This window comes from Centrocercus urophasianus, unplaced genomic scaffold (assembly GCF_019232065.1).
Source record: "Centrocercus urophasianus isolate 14NV4802_14NV808 unplaced genomic scaffold, USGS_Curo_1.0 seq_24, whole genome shotgun sequence".
Classification (NCBI taxonomy): domain Eukaryota; kingdom Metazoa; phylum Chordata; class Aves; order Galliformes; family Phasianidae; genus Centrocercus; species Centrocercus urophasianus.
The window spans coordinates 8,541,997-8,564,272 of NW_024884800.1; the positions used below are offsets into that span (position 1 = coordinate 8,541,997).

General features: G+C 38.6%; 1 protein-coding gene across 8 annotated transcripts in view; it reads right to left on the reverse strand.

Annotated features, from left to right (window-relative positions):
- ZNF711 (zinc finger protein 711) overlaps positions 1 to 20,466 on the reverse strand; it is a 32,799-nt gene extending 12,333 nt beyond the window's left edge. For 5 of the 8 annotated variants that reach the window (XM_042825344.1, XM_042825343.1, XM_042825341.1 and 2 more), the window contains exons 1-10: positions 19,610 to 20,466; positions 17,936 to 18,040; positions 16,377 to 16,907; positions 9,866 to 10,024; positions 8,440 to 8,586; positions 7,699 to 7,836; positions 6,256 to 6,303; positions 5,543 to 5,686; positions 1,448 to 5,087; positions 27 to 105 (exon numbers count right to left, since the gene is read on the reverse strand). In XM_042825344.1, coding sequence (XP_042681278.1) covers positions 3,910 to 5,087; positions 5,543 to 5,686; positions 6,256 to 6,303; positions 7,699 to 7,836; positions 8,440 to 8,586; positions 9,866 to 10,024; positions 16,377 to 16,907; positions 17,936 to 18,014 — 2,424 coding nt within the window. In that variant the 5' untranslated portion in view covers positions 18,015 to 18,040; positions 19,610 to 20,466 and the 3' untranslated portion in view covers positions 27 to 105; positions 1,448 to 3,909. Of the gene's footprint in view, positions 1 to 26; positions 106 to 1,447; positions 5,088 to 5,542; positions 5,687 to 6,255; positions 6,304 to 7,698; positions 7,837 to 8,439; positions 8,587 to 9,865; positions 10,025 to 13,368; positions 13,453 to 13,659; positions 13,784 to 15,057; positions 15,117 to 16,376; positions 16,908 to 17,935; positions 18,041 to 19,609 lie in introns of those variants that run through there. The other 3 variants (XM_042825345.1, XM_042825346.1, XM_042825348.1) reach the window with 3 other exon arrangements.
- Between the last annotated feature and the right edge of the window lie 1,810 nt (positions 20,467 to 22,276).

Here is a 22,276-nt window from a genome sequence, read left to right on the forward strand (position 1 = left end):
TTAAGAACATGGATACCAGTACTTACTACTATTTTTCCCTTCAACAGTCCTTATTTCCACACTGTCTCTTCTTAACTACATCTCACTGTCCATTTTGCTGTTCCACTGTCAAAAGAAGAAAGAAATAATGAATATAAAGACAAGTTCAAACTGCTAAAGCAATAAGCCAACCAAACTGCAGAGGTAACTCGTCTTCTTGCTTCCCACTGGAGAAGGTTGCCCGGAACCACTTCCATTAAACTCAGGTCAGGTTCTCCATCTATCTGTCACAGAGAGCAGGGCTCCTACACAGAGACTACTAGGCTGCACCTGTTCTTCAGCTCCTCTTTCCCTTCCTAAATTTGTTCCTCAGCTGACAACAACCAACTACAGCTGTAGTTTTTCCAACCACTATTTCCTCCCTCATATCTTGGAAAACATGCTCCTCTCAGATTTCCACATTTCAAAAGGTAGAACTTTTTTTTTCCTAACTAGAAGGAAATCTCACTACGCAGACCTTCAGGTTGCGAAACACTTAAAGCCAATTTCAACTTCTGTAATAAAGCATTACAAAACTTTGTATGATGATGAAGCTGAAAATGAAGAAAATCTTTATCCAGCACCCACCATATTGTTTTTGCCATCATTAAATATATTAAAAAAAAACAAACCACACAAAACAGCGCTCAGTGGACTTTACAGTGTGTAAGAGTTCAGGGCATGGAGTAACTACATGCAACAGAAAATCTGAGTAAGAGAATTGATGTCCCACACTGCACTGTGCTTTTTAGGAGGGTAGACACCAGTGGTTCTTAACTAACATTTATTCTGAGAAGTTTTGGCACATCCCATAACTGGAATAAATAAGCATCGTAAAGGGAGTTTTCTCAGATGAAATCTGTAAGGAACCATACATGAGAAAAACATAGTACAGGTGTCTACTGTTGTTTTCTTCAAACTTCAGAAAGATCAGAGCAACTTAACATGGCCATCACTCGAAGATGTGGTGTCACTTCCAAAACCTTGAAAACTATAAACAAAAATCCAGAACTAAAAGATGGTGTCTGGATGAGGTGCTGCATGATATGGTTTAGTAGCTTAGTGGTAGTATTGGTGGCAGGAGGACAGTTGAACTAGATGATCTTGTAGGTACTTTCCAAGCTTGTGATTCCATGATTCTATGACAGGTAAGATAACAACTGGCGTTCAGTTAGAGACTTAGAAAATAAGAAATCCAACTTTGGTGTGTATTATCTCATCTTACACAAAACAACCATTTATCATGGAAAGAATTACCTACATCTATGCGATTTTAAACTGAAATCTTGTAAGCTCAAAGCCTTCCTCCGTACTCCTTTGTCTGCCGCCCTCATGGCCTGTTCTGTACCACACCAACCCTGGTGGGTCCTTAGGCAGTGCAGAACGGAATCTGGTTACAGTGCTGGCTGAAGATGTTAAAAGTACTCACATATCTGGTTATTCTGTCCATCCTGGAGGTGGAAAAATGAGCCAGCACAGAACGGTCATCTTCAGCCTGTTATGAAGGATCTCTTCCAGTCTACGTATTCAATATAATTTTCAGGAATAAAGTATTAAAATTGTCAACAAAACAAAAGATTAATTTTTAACATTTTGTGAGTGTCACTGTCTCCTCCTCTGTCTGCTGGACCTACAGAAGAAGAAAGTATCAGAAACAAAAACCAGACTATTCCATTAGCAACGTCTGCATAGTTTGTTTGCCCGCACAACAGCCACGCGTTGGCTGGCCAACAGCGCACTGGAAATCCTCGATGGAGTGTTCATTTAACACTGCATTATTTTCTTAGAGTTTCCAATCTACCACTGATGCCATGATTCAAGTATTCTAAGAAGAGAAGAAAATTAAGAAAGTAATGAAAGCAGTATTTTTAGCATTTCGACAGCTGCTCTTATTATAAAGCTAATAAAAGACAGCACCTACCTGCCTTTTTCCAAAAATTGAAATGTTATGTTCTCTTCACTTGAAGGAAAGAATTTCAAAGGTACAGCACTATCACATGTGATAATTATTTAGAAACAGAAGTACGTACGTTACCTGTCACCTTAGCAGCTTAACTGGAACCTCAATATTCCCTCAATATTCCCCCTCAACAGTGGTACACAAACGTACCTCGGGTAACCTGCTTACTTGAGATGTTATGACATTTCATATCAACCAGGGAATAAAGTAACTAAAATATTAAGGCAAAATTACACCGAATGAGACTTTCCTAAATCACCATAAATGAGAAATAGACTCCAAAATATTTGGAGTGCAAGAGATGCATTTTATTGTACGCCCGTTACGATGAGTAACACATTTAGAAATAATAATCCCACACAGTGACAATCTTATTTTACAGCGTGTACATCATTTTTTACAGCCACATAAAACACGTATTTTTCTAAGAGATTTCCCAAATTTCACTTCCTGAAGTTTAGAAATATAAAAAAAAATTTTCTCAAGGAACTGATTCTCATCTGGTGCAAAAACAAAATATGAACATATCTGAAACACAAAAAGCCACAATATAGCATGAAGTTACAATTTCTCATGTGAACAGCTGTGTGCAAACATGAAGCAACTAAAAAGAGTAAAAAATACACATTATATGCGTAACACTTATGAACAGGTTGTTCATTAAATAGCCCTAGACCAGCTCGTTATATTAAGCGCCATTTGATCTGCAGCATGCTAACACAAAGCACTGTTTAAAGGGATGCATATTTTAAATGTATACACTGTAAACTGAAGATCCATCTCCAAACTCTAGCGGCAGCATATTTCTCTGGCTAAATACTGCATATATACTTTCTTACAGATTGAAAATGCACGTTTATAGCGTGGTATAGATTTCTTTCTTTTAAGAATTGATTAAAAGGTGCAATTTTATGTCTATATTGAAAATTTCATATTAGGAGGCAGGGCAATTGCCATACCTGCTAAGAACACTGCCCTAAAGAGCTTCTAAGTGCTCTGAATTTTAATTAAAAACAAACTACAGGTTTTTTCAATTTTCTTTCTAATAGTACTTTGAGATCTTAAAGTAGTGAGAAAAAAAAAGTAGTGCTGAGTAGCAACACTATCAGCTGCATCCATTTCATCCTTAAAAAATAGAATCAGATTCAAACTTAATTTTATGTGCCATATTGAACAACATTCAGCCATAGTTTCAGGTAAAAAAGGGAAGTTATGTACATACACGTCTTTAAGCCTAGCACCAAAACACCACCTCTGAGATCACAACGCTGTGTTTTTATCATTGTATCCTGCAATAAAATAGGTTAGCAGCTTTGAAAATCATTACAAATTTCTTGTTGGACCTAACTAATAGAGGAAACCAAAAAGTTTCCCAATGAAACGTTGTATTTGTTGAAAGCAGGACAACCCCCCCTAACTCTGACCAATTCTAGAATATAATTTCCAGGCACGATTTCAAGCGTTATGACCAAGTGACTGACGAATACTCTTCTCTCAGAACCACACAAGAAGCCAGGCCCAGCTGCCTCAGCAAACCAGCTGTGAAGAATCCCGTCACGTATCTGAACTGTTTTAGTATGGAGACAAACGCTCTCACTGACAAAACGGGTAACACAATCATCTTCTTTTTGTCTTCCATAGCTTAACAACGCGTAATACTATTACTTGAAGACATTCATTCATCTTTCTGCAAATTTAAGACATTCATCCATCTTTCTGCATTCTATAGTGCTCTTCAGGTTCTGATAAGCAACAATCATAGGGCTATGAGATCCCCTGTCAACCCTAATACTTTAAGACTTTTAATACAAAGAATGTAAAGTTATGATTTAATATCGAGCTTTGAAACCAGGAGAAACAGTTCATGAGATTTTTTTTTCCCCAATTATCATAACACAGTTTCTAAATTGCTTCCTTCTTGACATCATATATTACATTATGGCCTCTCTGTGGTGCCTCATTATATGCTGATTTTTTTCTGATGGCCTACGGAATCCCTTTTTGCAATACTCACACCTATGTGGATAGTCTTTTGTGTGTATTGATATTACGTGTCGTTTAAAGCCTGACGCATCCGTAGTGCTATATTCACAATACTGGCATTGATAAACTTTCCTTCCACTGTGCGTCTTCATGTGCTTCTTAAGTTCAGTTTGCTGCCTAAATCCTCTTTTACATCTTTTGCACTTAAAAGGCAGGTCCTTGGTGTGAACTGAGAGGATGTGCCCGCTCAGTATAAAAGGATCTGACGTTTTAAAGTCACAGTGTCTACACTGATGTATCTTTTTACCTTTATGGGTTTCACTATGCTTTTTGAGCTCTGATGGACGATGGAAGCCTTTTTCACATACCTCGCATTTGTGGGGAAAATCCTTCGTATGAACTGAAATAATGTGTCGCTTCAGGTCACTGGAGTTGGTGCTCTTATGGTCACAGTGCGGACACTGATGAGTCTTATGCCCTTGAAACAATTCTGTGTGCTGCTGCAGCTCCTTTTCATCTGCAAAAGCCTGGGGACAGTGCTCACATTTAAATGGCAAGTCATTCCCATGTTTGGTTTTGATATGAGTTTTCAGATTGGACTGATCGGCACACCTGAAGACACAGTGCTGACACTGGTATGGCTTTTCCCCAGTGTGGGTCCTCATATGCTTTTTCAGCTCTGACGGATGACGGAATCCTTTCCCACACTCCACACATACGTGAGGGAAGTTCTTACTGTGAACTGCAAGTAGATGTCTATTGAGTAGCCCCTGCTCTGCAGTTTCATAGTCACAGTATTTGCACTTGTGCAGTTTAGGCTCTTTGTCCCTCAGTATTAGTTTATTAGAACTCAACGGGCTTGCTTCTCTGTATCTTCTTGTATATTCCGTAAACTCGTGGGTTTTATCAACTTTATTTATAAGTTTATGGCTTTCCAGATGATTGTGGAAACTTACTTTTTTGTTAGTTGTAAAGTCACAGTCTGTACACTGGTATTTCTTCTTAATCATATGATCTGGATGATTCTTCATATGCCTTTTCAAGAATCCTCTGGATTTAAATTTTTTCCCACATATATGACAAGGGTAAACTGTTAAGGGCTGTCCATCAGGACCTATTATAACAGCTGTTTTTAAACAAACAAAAACAAGTTATGAAGAAAACAAATTTACTGATTAAGAAGTTTTAAATCAGCCAACTGTTGTTCAGATTCATGCACTTACACTTGCAGCAAAAGTTCAGCAGTTTAAAAACAACCAATGCACAGCACCTACAGTTTATATATTGTTTTGTTTTAGAAAGTGATATCAGATGTACAGTGAGTACGTCCACAATTACTTTCTAATCACTCACAACATTCAAATGAATTACACCAGTGCTAGGTTGCTAACTTCAATAGCAAAACCTACCACATTCTCTATGCACAGAATTGGAGGGGGAAGGACACAGGAAATCCGCAAATCACCATTTAGATTTTTAATTCTGAACCAGTTTGGAAAAAAAAAAAAAAGAAAAAAAAAGAAGAATAGTAAAGGAGTAAGTGCCACTCCGTGAGAGCACACATAACCATACAGTGTTTACCTGTTTGCCATTGCCTGGCCTCTCCTCTCCTCCTTTTCTTGGTTTTTTGTTTTAGCACTCTATTAGTGCTAATGCTATCACAAATCTGCAGGTATTGTGTTGCATTACCGTTTTTGTTTTCTAATCGTGTATCCAAGTTATTCCCTAGAAACAAAAATTAGACACCATAAAAAATCTTAAACAATTATTTTCTTTGGGACTGATGACTGGAATTGCACAGCAAAATGTCTACTTTAAAACAAAACAGATCACCCACTCCTCTGCAATGAACAGGTTTTTTAAAAAGTGCCAATACAAAGCACTGCCTTTGGTAGCCAAACTCAAGAACTTAATTGTTTAAACAATTAATAATTTTCAAGTACATTTTTTGCTATCTTGTATTCTCAGAATATTAATTTCTGACAGGTTGTGCCAGTTACTTTCTCATCTCTATCTAACTTGATTTTACTTCCTAGCCAACTGCATCATCTCTGCTCTGACTACCAAACTATACACAACCAATGACTTCCCCATACAATTTGAGGCCCACAACACTTACAGAATTGTTTTCATTTCAAAATAGAAGAGAAATTACTATTCAGTTCTTCAGCTTATGCTTTATGAGTAATTTGTTGCATTCTCTGATGGGGAGAATCACAACACATTGATGTATACTACTTTAAAGACACTAAGTTACTTGTAAAGCTCTACACAGCATATTTGCGTGCCCTTACCTGCCGCTTGACCATCTTCATATCTTCTGGGTAGTCTTCTGTCATCTCCTGCAGAAAATGGTATTTTAGTCATTATAAATTTAAGTCCTTTTTAAAGATGATGGTTTTGAAAGTCCAAGAATGAGAGAAAACTACTGAAGTAAGTAACAGCTTAGTACTGTCCAAAATGAGCTGTGCAGTTCACATCAGTTCAGTATTTTGCAATTACATGCACCAGGAAATAAAGATCATATCTCTGTCAGTACTTGAATACTCACTGAAGGTGTGCTTGCACGCTTACCATGCTGTCTTTCCTGCCTCTCACTAGTAATAAGCTTGTTTCTGGAAAGTTCTAACCTTATAAAAAAACCTCAGATGTCAATCTAGAAATCAGAGGGGACCTGAAATCCACAATTTGTTCCTGAGATCAAAGTACTTTGTCCTTATGGAGTAGAACTTGGCAGATAAAAGGACTTCCACCCTACCAGCCATTCCACTCTCCTATGAGATGGAGAAGTCACATTAAGAGTGTATTCCTCATTTTGAATTGAAAGTGTTTACTGCTACGTGCCAAAGCCTGGTGCTTCACAACCACTTCATCACCCAGCTGCTGTGCTCAGAAATGGAACGCCACCAAATCTAAACTACCTAATTTGCTCACTTAAGTATAAGGCATTGATGATCTTGTACACTCAATATAATTTTAACGTGCCAAAATCCTAGAAACGAATAAATCTGAAATAACAGAATATTCAGAATTTGCAACATATCCTGATACTTCTACAATTTGAAACATGGCCGCAGAAGACATATTTTGTTTTTCTCACTTATGATCTAAAGGACTAGCAGGTTTAAAATATGTTACATAAATGGAACTGATCAGGGATGAATTTACACATCTCTTCTATTTTTTAAAGGCATTTCCCCTGTCTCCTAGTGAATATAAAATATTTAAGGTTATTCTTGCTTTTGTAAAATCCTTAACAGATGACTTCATCAATCATCAAAAATGTACACACACTGTACAGCTGAGCTGGTATGAAGAACAATGGTACCAAAGTTCTTCAAACAGCTTTCCTTCTTATTTCATAAAACTCAACATACAGCAATCCATTCATTGCATGCAGGACAACCAACTACTACAACAATATGACAACTGCTAGGCAGGCTGGCATTGAGGGAAAAAACCAAAAGCACTACAGAAATGAGATTTTTTTTTTCCCCTATCTGAATTGCAAAAAGCCAAGGACTTCACATGTGAAAGGTTGTGAATTACGTGGAAAAGAATTTTTCACAGCATTTTATTAGTTTCACTGACTGGCACTGCTGAAAGACCTGAAGGAGCTGCCTCCAAACCCCCACCCAATAGTGAAAAATTGTGACATTTGTACGTAGAATCTGGAAACCAGACTGGGAAAAAAATAAGGAAAGGGATTTTCAAAAAAAGAGCATAGAGATTCCTACCATAAGCAGCAGCCCAAGCAACAGGAACAAAAGTTTTATTCACACCAGTCTCTTCAAGCTGCGTGTCTGGAAGTGATGTAGCTTCTTCTTCACCTACAATAACTTCCATGTAAACTTCATCTGCTATTTCAGCACAGCCTGAGTTAAAGGAGAAGAATACATTTTACATTTTATTCTGCACATTTTAAATTTTCCTGCATTTAATTTGATTTCCCTCTTATTGATACCAGTTATAAATTAGTTTTCTTCCTCTGGCATTTAGAGCCACACCTTCCCTTAGGGGATAACTGTTTATTCAGACATTCCTTAAAGAGAGAAAACACATATCAATAAAAGCAAATACAAATTGAAGTATACAGATTTACAAATTTTAAAATGATGACATTTATTTGCCACTTTGCCAGAAAGAGAATTAAACATGGCAATTCACACAGGAAAACAGAGGTGTTAAAAAAAAAAAAAAAAAAAGAGAAATTCAACTAACCTCATTAACTTAATCCATGGACATGTTAAATTTAACATAAATAATGCAATGATGACATACAATATGAAAAAGTGCATCTTATCCACATCACTTTAAAATAATTATAACCTGCTCTTTATTTTTAGGAAGATGAACTTAGTTTGCTACTACTTCAGGCTGAAGAATCCTTCAGAAAAGTTTAAAAAGTCCTTGAGAATGATGCTTATATTGTTGTACAAAACAGCACAAGAAACAGAAATGTTTCGTATTATGCTTACTAATATCTTCATCTTCCTGAGAAGAGTCCTTAACAGCCATGTAAACCATTTTTTCTCGCTGCATTCTACCAACACCTCCTTGTTCAATTACTCCAGCTACTGAATGTCCATTGTGAAAATCACTCTCTGTGACAATTTCTGTCCCACCTTAAAAAAAGAAGCCAAACACCTTAAGTGCATGTAAACAAAGCCAATCTCAACATTAATTTCAGACTGAAGTGCTTTACAACAAAGCTATTGTATAAAACTCATCCTTTTGAAAGCAATGGCTTCCAAAACGTTGAATTAACATGGGAGGTAACCACATCACCAGACAACAGAAGTCAGATCCCAGGCATGATAAGAGGAACTTTTAAGAAAATTAGAGATTTGGTCACTGTATAACAGTGAAACTAACACTGATCCAAAACATCAGCCCAGTAAGTCTGTGTAGGAGGGTTCAACATCACGCAGCTACAGTAAGAGGCAGCAATACGCATTATGTTCCCATAATACTACCCACAAACTGCAATCAGCATAAATGAACTACCAAACAAATATCACTGCATTGCTTCTAAAGTCAAGCTGGATCACATGTAGCACACTGGTCCCCAAATACAGAGGTTTCACTCAACTGCACTTGCTGGATTCAGTGTTAATAAAGAACACTTTATTTTTCCGCTTTTAATTTCTATACGCTCCCCAAAGCTCTGATTGGCATCATGTGCCATGAAGAACTTGAGGGAAGACACAGAGACACCCCCACAGTCCTTAGGTTTATGAGGGCTGAAATTACAACCAAGAAATCCAACACAAAATGTGGGAGTAAAATGGAAACTAATGAGAAATGATAAGCAGTGCCACAGAGGCAATTAAAGCCAGATCTTTCTTTTGGGACTGACTGTCAGATTACATTTTGGAATACGTACGTATGTGTGCCAAAACAACTGGTCATTTTCAGTATTTATTATTCTATTTTTTACTTTTCCATATTTATCACAAAAAATGCAGGGGATTTTACTACCACAGCTTATTTTCAAAACTTTCGTCTAAAGTGGCTCAGCCAGGACATTTGTCCAAGTAACAACAGACTGCAATGCACTGACACACAATGAGACCAATGCTATCAGTAATAGTACTATTAAGAATACTTGTTACTCACAGCATTCAATCATGCAAAATCAAAGAAAATAAGTATCTATGAAAAAAAAAAAATGCAGCTGTTCGGCCACTTCTGTATTTGGGGTTTGGTAATAAACAAACGACATTCCAACATTGAAAATAAATACTGCTCGTCAAAAAATGACCTGAAACATTGCGTATTATCAGTATATGGGCAATTCCTTCCAATATCACTCTGAGGAACAATCCAGTGAATTACAAGACAGAAAGACCCGCAAACACTTCTCCATACTACCGGAAAAAAACACAGAATTTAAAGAGGTACCTATTTCAACATCATCTTCAGCTTCAGCTTTAAATATGTACACTTTGATAACTTCAGAACCAAACCCATCATCTTTAGCCACTTCATCATTTGTCACTTCAGTACTGATTTTCAAGGGAGCGCTTCCTATGTGGTCCAGTTTTTCTCCAACATCATCCACTGTAAAGATAAGAGAGCAACAATGAGGCTCAAACATACTGTCACACGTTAGCATGATTTTCTCCACTACTATCCCCACACATAGTAAAGTTTTGCATACATTAAGGGCCTTTACAAAATAAGTCATCTTAAGGTACTTAAAAGAAATTCCAGAAGCTCAACACTCATTCTGTTGCAAATCTGCAATCATCTCATGAATTACTAAGTGAAGAACATGAGGGAACTTTGGTCATCAAAGTATGTAGTTTTGCCTGAAACTATTATACTGCAGAAGCAAAAATGTATCAGTAGGTGAAATCAAACAAGTCTCCATAAAAATGTGAAAAGCTAGCCCAGGGTTGCCTGTTACAGTGCAAGAGTTCCAAGAAGCTTCACTACTCTACAATACTCTACAATACTAAGATTTAGTAGTAGACACTCTAATCAACAGTGGTATCTCCTGAGTATACTCCAGTGACAGAAACATGAATAATTTTCAATTTTCTATCTAAAAGAAATCATGATTTTATCAAATTTTACCACCTGAAAACATGCCAATTAATGAAGATCATTGTATAGCATACAGCTGATTGAAAGATGAGACAAAAGTAAATCCAAATAATATTATCTGAAGTTGACTTCTCTTTCTTTATGTGTACACATTTGCTACTACTGCTATTTGATGTATTTGGGCCTACATATTCAATAAAAAATACATTAAAACCATTAGAAGTTTTTGTCTTTTTACCACTGTTTTGGTAAGAAGAGCATGCACAAAGATCTCCATATATGTATGTCCCAAGTTGCTAACATGGAGGACAGTGACCCAAGTGCCTTTCTGACACACACACTGCCACCACACAAAATTAGCTCCTTTGTGGATGGCCAGCACAGGCCTACGTAACACCCACAGACATCCTCTGACCAGGGATGAATCCCCCCAAACGTAAACAAAACCTGAAATACATACATTTCATGGACATTGCAATGTACTGCATATATAACAAGTGTAACACTGGGGGAGGGGGGGGGGAAGTTAAACAATTCTGTGAAAAGAGTGCTTCATGACTACGACTGTGAGCATACTCCATGGGGGTGTGGAGATCTCCCCACGTTTCTGAGGCTCACCCTGGGATGCTGCGGCGCTCCCCAATGCCCCTCTAAGCTTCCAGCTCTCTGTGCTGCCACTTCTGCTCCTGAAGAGCTGCTTTTAACTACTTCAGGCTACAGCCCGGTGTGCTGAGGTACACTGGAATTAGTTTAGGCTTTTCTTAATACTCAAGGCAGTCATGTGAGATGGTGCAGAACCCATTACAAAAACAACAAGATGCCTTTCCTGCAGCAGGGCTGGAATTCACCACAGCAATCCCAAACTAAGCTCCTCCCACTCACAGACAGGATTCCATGGAAAATAATCTATCCCAGTTAAACCATTTTCCATCCGCACATTCAGGAACCTTATTTTTATTTCAGAAATTTTGAGCTGCACCAGAAGAGTACAGAAATTAATGAGAGCACAACTAGGTGTAAAGCAGGTAAGCATAAATAAGTATTTCATTTTAAAACTTCTGAATATTACATTTTATATTATTTTATATTTTGATAAAAACAGGAAAATATATTTAAAAAAAAAAAAAAAGAACTGTTAAATTGTTTCTTTCTGTAAGTAACAGACTGACTGAAATGCCCCAGTGTATCCCACTTGGATCAGTGGAAATAATGTAAAATTACCCTCAGAAAAAAAGATTTTTGTTTTGTAATTAAAAACATTCTAAAACTCTACAAAAATCACCACCACCACCACCAATCCCTTATCTGCTAAAATCTGACATGCAGTACATTACACTCACATTACCTTACAGGGCAATGTAACAGTCAGAGTATCGACGCCACAAACAACAAAGCCACAACTTATCCACAGCCTTCAAAACACACGTTTAATTTTAGTACAAGGAACATTTCCACTGCATACACAAATATACGAAGGATCAGGATCAGAGGCAACTAACAGTGAAAGGCAGGGGTGATTGTACAAACAGCTATATGACTAGATATGCTGCCAAAACATAGAAAGAGAAGTTAAAGGCTGGGTATTCAAAATCACTAATTGCACTAATTGCTGCCTCTGTAATCTTACAAGGGGCAGTAAAGTTATTTTCAAATCCATAATTCAAACAACATGAACTTTTTCTAAACTCATGCACTTTATAATCGTAACATGTTGGTTTCACACAGGAAATAGGCATTTCAGTACTGGAAGTAGTAAAGCAACTTCCTACTGAACTGAGACGACATCAGTTACATGTGGTACCCTTCCTTCACAGAAAATATTCCCATTTAACTAAAGTTGGATGACTGTATCTGGTGAAACAGCATAACAATAAGCAAACCATATTAGTGCCTTACCATGGCATCAATTGCAACTCAAGAAAGATTACATAAAGATTAAAAGAAGGAATTTTCAATTTTAACTTTTTTTCAATCAGATTAAGGATTTTCACCCAAAAATTTAGTGTGAACACATGAATATGGTACACATGGTTATGTGCTGGTGCTGTACTTCACCAATTCAAATTTGTAATGTTCTTTAAAAAAAAAAATAAAAAGCCATGCTTAGAGGGACAAACTCACAGCAGCACTTTCAAAACCAGCAGTGACTCCCACACCATTGACCATCCTCTGTGTTTACCAAGATCTATAGTCTCTACAATTTCAGCTAAAGTTATGGAAATAAAGGGAAGCCTGCATACAGAGGGCCTTTGAAATTACTTTCTGGGAAAGTGAAAGTGAAATAAGAAAACCTGAGAAGAACCAAGTGGGCTGAGGAGCTGTTACTGCCACAGACCACCAACTGTAAGATAATGCAGTTTGTTTAAGTACCTGCAAGAAAAGACACTGGCTGAACAATTGATACTCCTTAGATTGCCATCTTATACAAACTAAACTTGGTGGTTTCAATCAATTATTTAAAAACAAATTTAAATCAGAAAAAAACAACAGCAGGACATGTAATCTTTGTCAAGTTCCAAAACACGGGGATTTTTTTTTTTTCTTTAAAGGCTATAAAAATATTCTATGGTCTAAGTGATAGGACTTAATTACACATTGGTATCCCAATGTCAAAAGAACTGATGCCTTTTCCCAGTGATAGTTCCCAGGAACAGGAATGCTTCCTTTATGTCAATAGAAGAATATGAAAGTGCTTTCCACATCTGACTCATCTACCAGAAGCACTACATATTATTATCTTGTCATTTAAAATTAACTGAAAAAACACAACAGAAAACTTTTATAAATATATGCTGAATCCTCCTGAATAACAAAGTTTAAAGGAAAACTCAGCACACTTCTAGTATTAAACTTACCTTGGCTGTTTTCAGGTGTGTGATGTCCAGATTCACCGTGGATTGCCAGCTCCAGGTTCACGTGATGCCTCAGCATGCACTATGCTGGTGATATCACACCCACCATAGGAGCCCATAGGAATAACACGAGGCCAAGATAAGTCCAGCGGTTTTACAATTTTTCATATTCTTCCAATGTCTGATATACTTATTTTATATCCCATTGGTCACAGTATAGGAGTACTAAAATGTTCAGCAAACTATTTAACACTGTACCATAATACACTAAAAAGGAGGCGGCGGTGACAGTACCTTACCCCTAAAGGCCAGCTCCAGAGTTGCTCTTTGGTGGGTATGAGGTCACCAACATAGTGCATGCAGGGCCAACGCTCGGGTCGGGAGCTGGCAATCCCCTGTGGGTCTGAATATCGCAAACCTGAAAAACAAAAAAGGGCATGCTTTAAGCTACACGTGTGCTAATCCCACCCTGGCAAAATGGGATGCGCTGCTTATTATATTCACATCTCAGTACGGAGACGGCATGATCACACCATGTGCATTCATCCTGTATTTATTTCCTTTGAAACAAGTACTTCCTCAGCAGGTATTCCAGAGATTTAGAAAAGGGGTATTGTGCGTCTCCCGTGGCACACCCTGAACTGCATCAAAACCAAGCATTTACGCTTGCAAAGCTGATTTTAAAAGCTGAATTCATCAGCGCTGGGACAGTGCCAAAATCTACCCGTCAGTGTATTTGAGCCAAAATCCCCAGCAAAAGAATAAGCTAAAATTTTAAGTTAACACTCATGCTCAGCTCAGCTACACGCTCTAAAATAAATATACATATATATATTAAAAAACACTTCTAATATTTTACAAGTTCCCCACAATGTGCTCCACAGCTGGAATATTCCCCAAGGGTACAACTGTCACACTGTGTATAGTTCCCCCTTTTCAGCTTCTGAGTTTCACTAAATACAGATACAAAATACTATGAATCTTCAATATTTTGAAGTGATCTAAGTTAAAATTTACTTAGAAGTTAATCAACCCTATGAACACACCCTAAAACAAACCACACCATAAATTAACTTTCTACAATATTTAGTGAACATCTGAAATTAAAAATGTAAGTAAAAATGTCTTTAAACTTGTTAAACCTGTTAAACTGATATATTTATCTACTATACAGAGATTGTCTTCAGAACCATAAGAAATTAATGGCCTATTTATAAAACATAAAATAAACAAACAGAAAACGTGCAATCAATGAACTGCATGAGACTCATTCACTTTTGCTGAAAAAATAACAGAAAATAAAAATCAACAGTGCATCCTTTGTCAGTTCTGGCTGGCTCAGAGCACAGCACAGCCTCAAAACTTCACAGAGGCAAAAGCCTGCCTTAATATGCACCTGATTACTTTCAAACAAAATTCCAGACTAATAATGTCGCTTCCAACCACGATTACTCAGACATATCTGTCATACAGACAGGCAGAAGTGATTTGCTTAAATCTGGGTCTCAGACTGGCTTTGAAACACTGGAAAAGCCACGACCAGTCTTGAGCACACCTGACAACACTAGGTATGTACAGCTGGGGTCACCAGGTAACCTGCTGAAGGCTGAGATGCTCTTGTCTAAGGACAGTGACTGTTACCATCAAATCACAGATCTATCTAACAAGAATTCCAAAGATGACTTTACTTACAATTACAAAGGTGCAGCTGGAAATACCACGGTTACAGAATACAACTCATCGTAAGTACTCTGTCAGAAAGGAGGAATTTTTTCAGTGAAACTACTGACTGTATGAACGGCGTTCCTTTATTTACAAACACATGGGATTTTTTATGTTGCAGGTTTAACTTGCTTTTAGGCTGAGGATTTCTTTTGGCTCTCCTACCAAAGTAGTTGCAACTTCCATTAGTGGCATGTAACATTACAGAAATCACAGGATGGTAACCTTATACTGAATGAAAAATAAACGGCAGAGGGACAGTGTGCAGCAGTACTATGAAAAGTGCTCTATTTCATGCAATGAAATATTTAAATCATCACAATCGCTGATCTGCCACACCCAGACATTTTTAAATGGAGCTTACTGAGAAGAGATGGACATTTCAGCACTTGGCTTCTTTTTAACAAACCCAGAAAACACATTGGTTCTGACAAAATAAAATCTGTTCTGATGTACTGACACTGCAATACCTGATTTGGAGAAATCAAAAATCCAAAAAACCATCATATTTTACCTGATCTGTGTGTAAGAGCAAAAACTGCTATCTTAAGTGTAATTTAACCACTGACGAAACACAATATACCCAAGGTATAAATTCACTAACCCTTTTAGCAGCTCTTGCTCAACTCATAGACTGTAACTACACAGCTTCCTCAAAAGTTTGGATGGGGTCTGAATGCCATGTGGAAACTGAAGTAGGCAGCCTCCTTCCACTTACAGAAAGTTTCTCAGTTAATATACTCAACTCCTTATGTCAAGTTGTGTCCACAACAGCACAACATGCAAGAAAGTGGCTGCTATTGTTTTTAATGCAGCTAAACAACGTTTTGTTGAGAAGAGGAAAAGAAAAAAAAAAAAAAGCTGTATCTTGAAAAAGCTGCCTTCTTTGTTGGATTCTACTGATCGAACCCAACATGTCATTTCTTTGTGAACCTGCATAATACAGTATTATACCTCTGTTTAAAAAAAAAAAAAAAAAAAAAAAAGTTTCCTACTCAACATGTATGTAATTTTTAACTTCCATATGTTTTCTCTTAATTTTGGGGAATATCAGTTTCAGAAACAGAAGCCTACAGATTCAACAGCTTGAAGATCATTATTTTTCTTGCTGTATCACTAATAATTATTTTCACTATGCAAACTCAAATCCAGACAAGAAGAATTAAAAAGAATTAACTGGAGAGCTCCAGTACATAGTGCAGCAAGGATCCAGGTAACGTGATTTCTCTCCACTAGACCACTTCTACTTAAGGTAATCTCCTGTGCATGTCTACCTTTGTTTAACTTACAAGATATCATTAAGTAGTCTTCCGATGTACTCTTGCCATCATCATCATCTTCTGTTTTTATAGTCACTGTAGAGCCAGGAACAGTACCAGCTGCCTGAACGACTGTTTCAGAATCTGAGTTTGTTACAAGGACTTCTTCTGAGACCATCGTAGGTGAGTCAGCTGCTGACACGGAGTCTTGCACCACGTGCTCCAAATGTCCATCGGGACCCGTAACAAGGTCAGCCACAAACACCTGGTCAGGAACTCTAACAGCTTCTGTTATTAGATCAGAAGTCAGGACATGATCACTGGTATCTAGTGCTTCTTCAATAGCCACATCAGTTTCCAGAACAGAATCAGGAACAATGACACCCTCTGTTACAACATCAGTTTCAGTGATGATGTCTGGTCCTTGCACAACTTCAGCTGCTAAGCCATGGTCAAGAGTTATTCCATCATCGGTAACAACATCAGAAACAAGGACAGCTTCAGGGACTGACACAACAATATGATCTCCATCAATATGAGCAGTGCCGGCCATTCCAGCCACTATGGAACAATTAGGAATGAGGAAAAAAAAGGTTAAAATTATTGCATTAGCAAAGTTTATCCAAGGAACAGAATAATTGTGTAAGTGAGGTAAACACAGATGTAAATCTGTTATTTTTCAACAATCTATACTTTGCACCTCACCAGAAAAGACTGCTCAAAGTAGTCCATGTGCTAACAATACATTCTTTGGTGGTACAATAAAAGGACTCTGACACTTAAGACTGGAGAGGCCTTGATAAAAATAAGCATTCTATCATAAGCCATATTTATAGCACAATTTCCAACAACTTGCCACATTGCAATCGATAGCTAGAAGTAGAAAGCAGGCCAGTCATATTTGAAAGCTACTTTTCTATTAAAAAAAAAAAAAAGTGAATTGTTGTAATGCATCCTGAAATAGCAGATTGAATCTTAATGAATAAAACATTCACTTACAAGAGTGAAAAAAATACTGGAATTATTCAACACTGCTGCAAGTGCGATTATTTTGGCACTTTGTGAAAGACATTAATTAACCATAGATTCAGCTACATCTGTAAATTGTTGCTACCTAGAAAGTTACTTGTTGACACACAAAGACTTCATTTTCCACCTCATTTACACCTCCTAAGTGAGAACTGGAGACAGTCATCAAGGCAACCAACAAAAGCTCAGCTGTACCTGTACCAGCATGCAGACGTAACAGCAGACCAGTGGTATTTCAAGCAGAGGCACACACTACAGCAGCACTGAACTCCTTACAACATCTGTCCCACCCGCAGCACTCTGAACCACAGATGGCTGTTATTTTTTTTTTTTAAGTTACCTCAATTTTTTGGGATAGGTGATTATTTCTAGATGAGTGACCAAAGCATATACAAAGCCTCATTATACATTTACTAATATTTTGAAATTTCTCCAAAAAGCCATGCAAACATCATTGTTGCACTAGTCAACTTCACATCCTGAAATCACTTGCAAACATATAGCAAACCTAAGAACAGTCTTGATGTTATTAATTAATGTTTAACAGATAAAATGTTTACCGAAGTCCTGCATAATCATAGCGTGAGGCATTTTGGATTCTTGTGTTTGCAATCCAAGACTTCCACCACCCGGATCCATATTCAGCTAAATTCATTCACAAATAACTGCAAAAGCAAAATCAGAGTTTGTTAACCACAGCACCATTGTGTTTGTCAGCTTCACTGGATTCATGTGTCACATTGACTAACAGAAAACCATCCACAAGTTCAGTAAAAAACAAGCAGCACTTCATACAACTCACTTTGCTTTCTTCCCACAGCTTTATGCTTTGTGACCTAATATCCCATAAATGTTACCATCTGTAAATAATCATGCAGTACTCAAAAGAATTATTCACGCAAGTGAAATCAAACACGTTAATAGTTCTTTTCCTATGTAAATCTCTGGTTACTGCCTGGCCTAGAACAGTTCGTAATCTGTGTAATTAAACCAAGAAGTAGAGGAACAGACTTTGACTTTACTTCTAGGAGCTGCAAATACAAGAAATGTCACAACCTTCAATTCCCCCACTGCAAACTGAACATGAAGCTTTGCAGTGTCATGGGGCCATCTCCATAGAGTAACACTTGCATTCACAAGCAATATAGGCAGTAGCATCAGGCCATCCTAACAAAACAGTGCAATGCATACTAGGAACCAACAACCTGATTAGATGTAACTACTATCCAGAAGCAGAAATTTGCCATGAAGACTATTACCTTTACAGGAAATAAACCACAGGTGACAGTGAGGAGAAGCAACAATCAGAAGTCACCTGAGCAGGATGACCACCTCCAGGCTTTACCCTACCAACCTGCACCAGCAGCCAAGAACAAGGAGCCACCTGCGCTCAGCCTTTCAACAAATTATCAGGGCTGGCCAAGATGGCTGCATGGAGCACAGTGCACTCAGAAGCAGTTTTTCAGATTCTCTCACGATTTTCTATCAGCTATCTCAAACATGTATCAATTTTTTCATGTGTAGATTTCATTAAGCAGATTAAATGGCAGTTAAGTTTTGAAAAAAAGCTGCACTGTGCACGACATTTACGAGAACAGAAGTGCTGAAGCAGCTTTTCAGTGGCTGTGTGTGAGCCCCCCTGTATCATTAGAAAATAGTCCAACACAAGACCTAGCATAAGATTTCAGCCATGTGCAGTTGGATGTGCACACAGTGCAAAGCTACCCAGTGCAGCAGCAGGAACCCTGTGTAAGAAATGGCAGTGCAACATCTCCACTGCCACAGGACTTTGCAGAAGAAACAACATTGCTGACCTGACTTCTGCACCAGCATCTCCATTCACCAGCCCAGCTCTATCCACACTGGTTGATGACTTTCACAAAATTATCTCATTATTTTAGAAATCTGATCTTCCAAGCACTATCCCTTCTGTGCCACCTCATTTCTGCAGCCAAGAGAAAGCTGGTCCTACACAGCCATCTGCAACGTCCCTCTGGTGTAAAAACAGTCCTGTGCAGCTTTTTATAGAGCAGACCCACCAACCAGTTGTAAAATTCCTGCTGTTACATCTTAAGCTTCCTTGCTTTGGTGTTCCATACCTGCTTTGCTACTTTGGCTCTTTAATGCTCAGGGGCTTCTGTTTCCCAATTTATCTAACACAAAGAAATACAAAACAGTAACAACCAATCTTAAGCAGACAAAATAAAGATGTGGAAAAAGCAAACCATGCTTACTGTAACTTCATTATCAAGGAAGGAAATGACCAGAGGTTATTCTTTTACACTCTTGAAATCCTCAGGTGAGAAAGCAGCAAGCAGCCCGCAAAGATGGAGATTTCAAGCAACAGTCATCGCTCCAAACGAGGGAGGCTCCAACTTAACTGAGGACACAAAAGAACCAAAGAACTGTTATCACCCTGAGTCAGCATTGCCCTTTAATACTTTTTCTCTGCAGCGTAGTTAAAATCTATTTGTTTCAAGTTGTCTTGAAATCTACAATGCAGATTCTTAGAGAAGCAAAAAAATGAATGTATTTCTTTCTACAGAATTTACTCTACAACAATCTCCCAGATCATTTCTGAAGGTACAGGGTAAGTTGTTTCCACAGACCAACAAATGCTATGTACACAAAAGTCAAACATCACCAGTGAAGAAAGCAGACTAGAATTTAAATAACACAATCCTTCAAACATTCACATTTCAATGCAGTTTTTAAATTTTAGCTTCAAGTTCCAATTCATTCATTGGAGTAAGAACCATAGAGCAGCTTCAGAACTTCAATCCAGTGCTCAACCATTCCTAAATCACTGCCACAGCACCTGAAATTCTTCAGGTCGTTAACAAATGCTGATACAAGGTAAGATACCATTCCAGACCATAAACAGCTCATCAGATGGAGCATCCAACAGAGCGATTTCAGAACTAATGCAGCACTCTCCAATATCCCAACCACAGTCACTATCCTCAGGGAACAAGGTCACTACCAGTCTGAAACTACAGGAGAAATATACTGGGTTTTGTTCTTTCTTAATAAGCAACTTAATTATAGACTACGCAGTTTAGAGGCTCAAATATATCATATAATGTGCTACACAAAAAATTCAGTACACAGTAAGACTATGATTTTAATTTAAATCTCTGCAAAGAAAACTAATTGTCACTAAGAATAATTTTTCCCAGTTAGTAACAGGAATATGAAAGTGATGCAAGTTCTGGGATGGCAGCCCCTGGGCATGCACACATCTTAAATTCTGCACTCACAACCAAGATGGACAAAGATGTGCCAGCAGGGAACATGCAGAGCTGTGCCCTGGTTGATGCACCTAGCATCCAAGCACTGTGAGTACACTCTCATGACCCCCTGGTGCAGGCAAAGGGCAGAGCAGCATCAGCAATTAAATGAGAGATTTTCTTATGCCTAATTTTGGATTTAGAAAGAATGCAATAACAGCAGGAAGGCTCCTAATGCTTGGACAATTAACAGATAAGGCTCGTGGCTCTGCTATAATTGGTATTTTTCCCTCACAGGTCTCAGTAACACAGTTGATTTCACACACTACACATCCACACAAATCCGATTCTTATAAGCAGCACAGCAACACAGCACACTGATGAACTGTGGTTCTTCACAGCTTCCTTCTGTAGTACACAGCATTTCACACCCACACAATTACAGAAGACATGTTCCAATCACATCTTAAAAAAGGACATTGAGAAATAAGCCAAAATGCCTCAACTCTGGACTCTGTCACAGCCCTGTGCTCACACACATCTCTCCTCCATGAACCTATCATGACATCAAGTTTTTCCTCTCCCTTCTCTCCTTTAGGTATTCAGAACAAAATGCTGCAAAGTACTTCATTAGCCTCAGGGGATAAAATAATTTCACTTTAGAATATTCAGTAACACGTTCTTTGGTTTAACTGCAGCACGCTATCTCAGTCGAGACCAGGCAATACACTGTACAACAAAAAGGGAACGCAGGACCTTTCTGTCTGGATGCAGGAACACTATGTAAACCCATGCAAACGCTGTGTGTAAAACCAAACTTAACGCTTGGCACTGGGGGACTACCACACTTAACATCACTTTATGCATGTGTTGATGCCCTGTGATGCATTTTCATACAACGCACACCTGATGGTCAGCCTTAGCTTCTCCTCTAAAATAGTATAATTCTTCTCATTAATATTTGAGACGTGTTTACATATAATGAAGTAAAATGCAGCATCGGACTTGGCCAGGAGCTGCAAATCCTCTTGGGCTGCACGTGACATTTGGTTAAACTGAAACTCAGCTACAGGAGTGTTCCAATATAACACAGGAAACAAACTCAGATGTAGCTGAGAAATTCGAACCAGATGTTTTCAGATTCTCCCACCTATTAAAATTCGAGTTCAGTATCAACATAAAAGAATTATCTTCCCCTGAAAATATTTCAGCCGCGTTTTCCCTTTCAAATTTTAATGCAGCAACCCACAGAAATGGAACTGCAGAAACAGAACAGACGGCGCCAATTCAGAAAGCAACACGGAGCACAGCGCGAACCGTGTGCACAAAAAGACCGGGAGTTACAGCTAACGTATCCGCTTTAAAGCCCTTTACTGCGATCACCTATCCACGGATACATTTAAATGACAAAGACGGCGAAAGACCGTCCCGCCGCCCGATCCGCGCCCCAAGCCGCACGGATTAGGGATACAAACGCGCATCCCCGGCGGCAGCTCCCGCCCGAGGGAGGGACAGGGCAGGGCAGGGCAGGGCCGGGGCTGCGCGGCTGCGGAGCGCTGCGCGTGCCCACGGACCGGGCGCGCCGCCGGGCGTCGGGAACGCGGCGCCGGGAGCCCGCAGCGGCGGTGGGCAGCGCCCGGTTCCCGCGCTCCGCAGCGGGGCTGCGCGGCG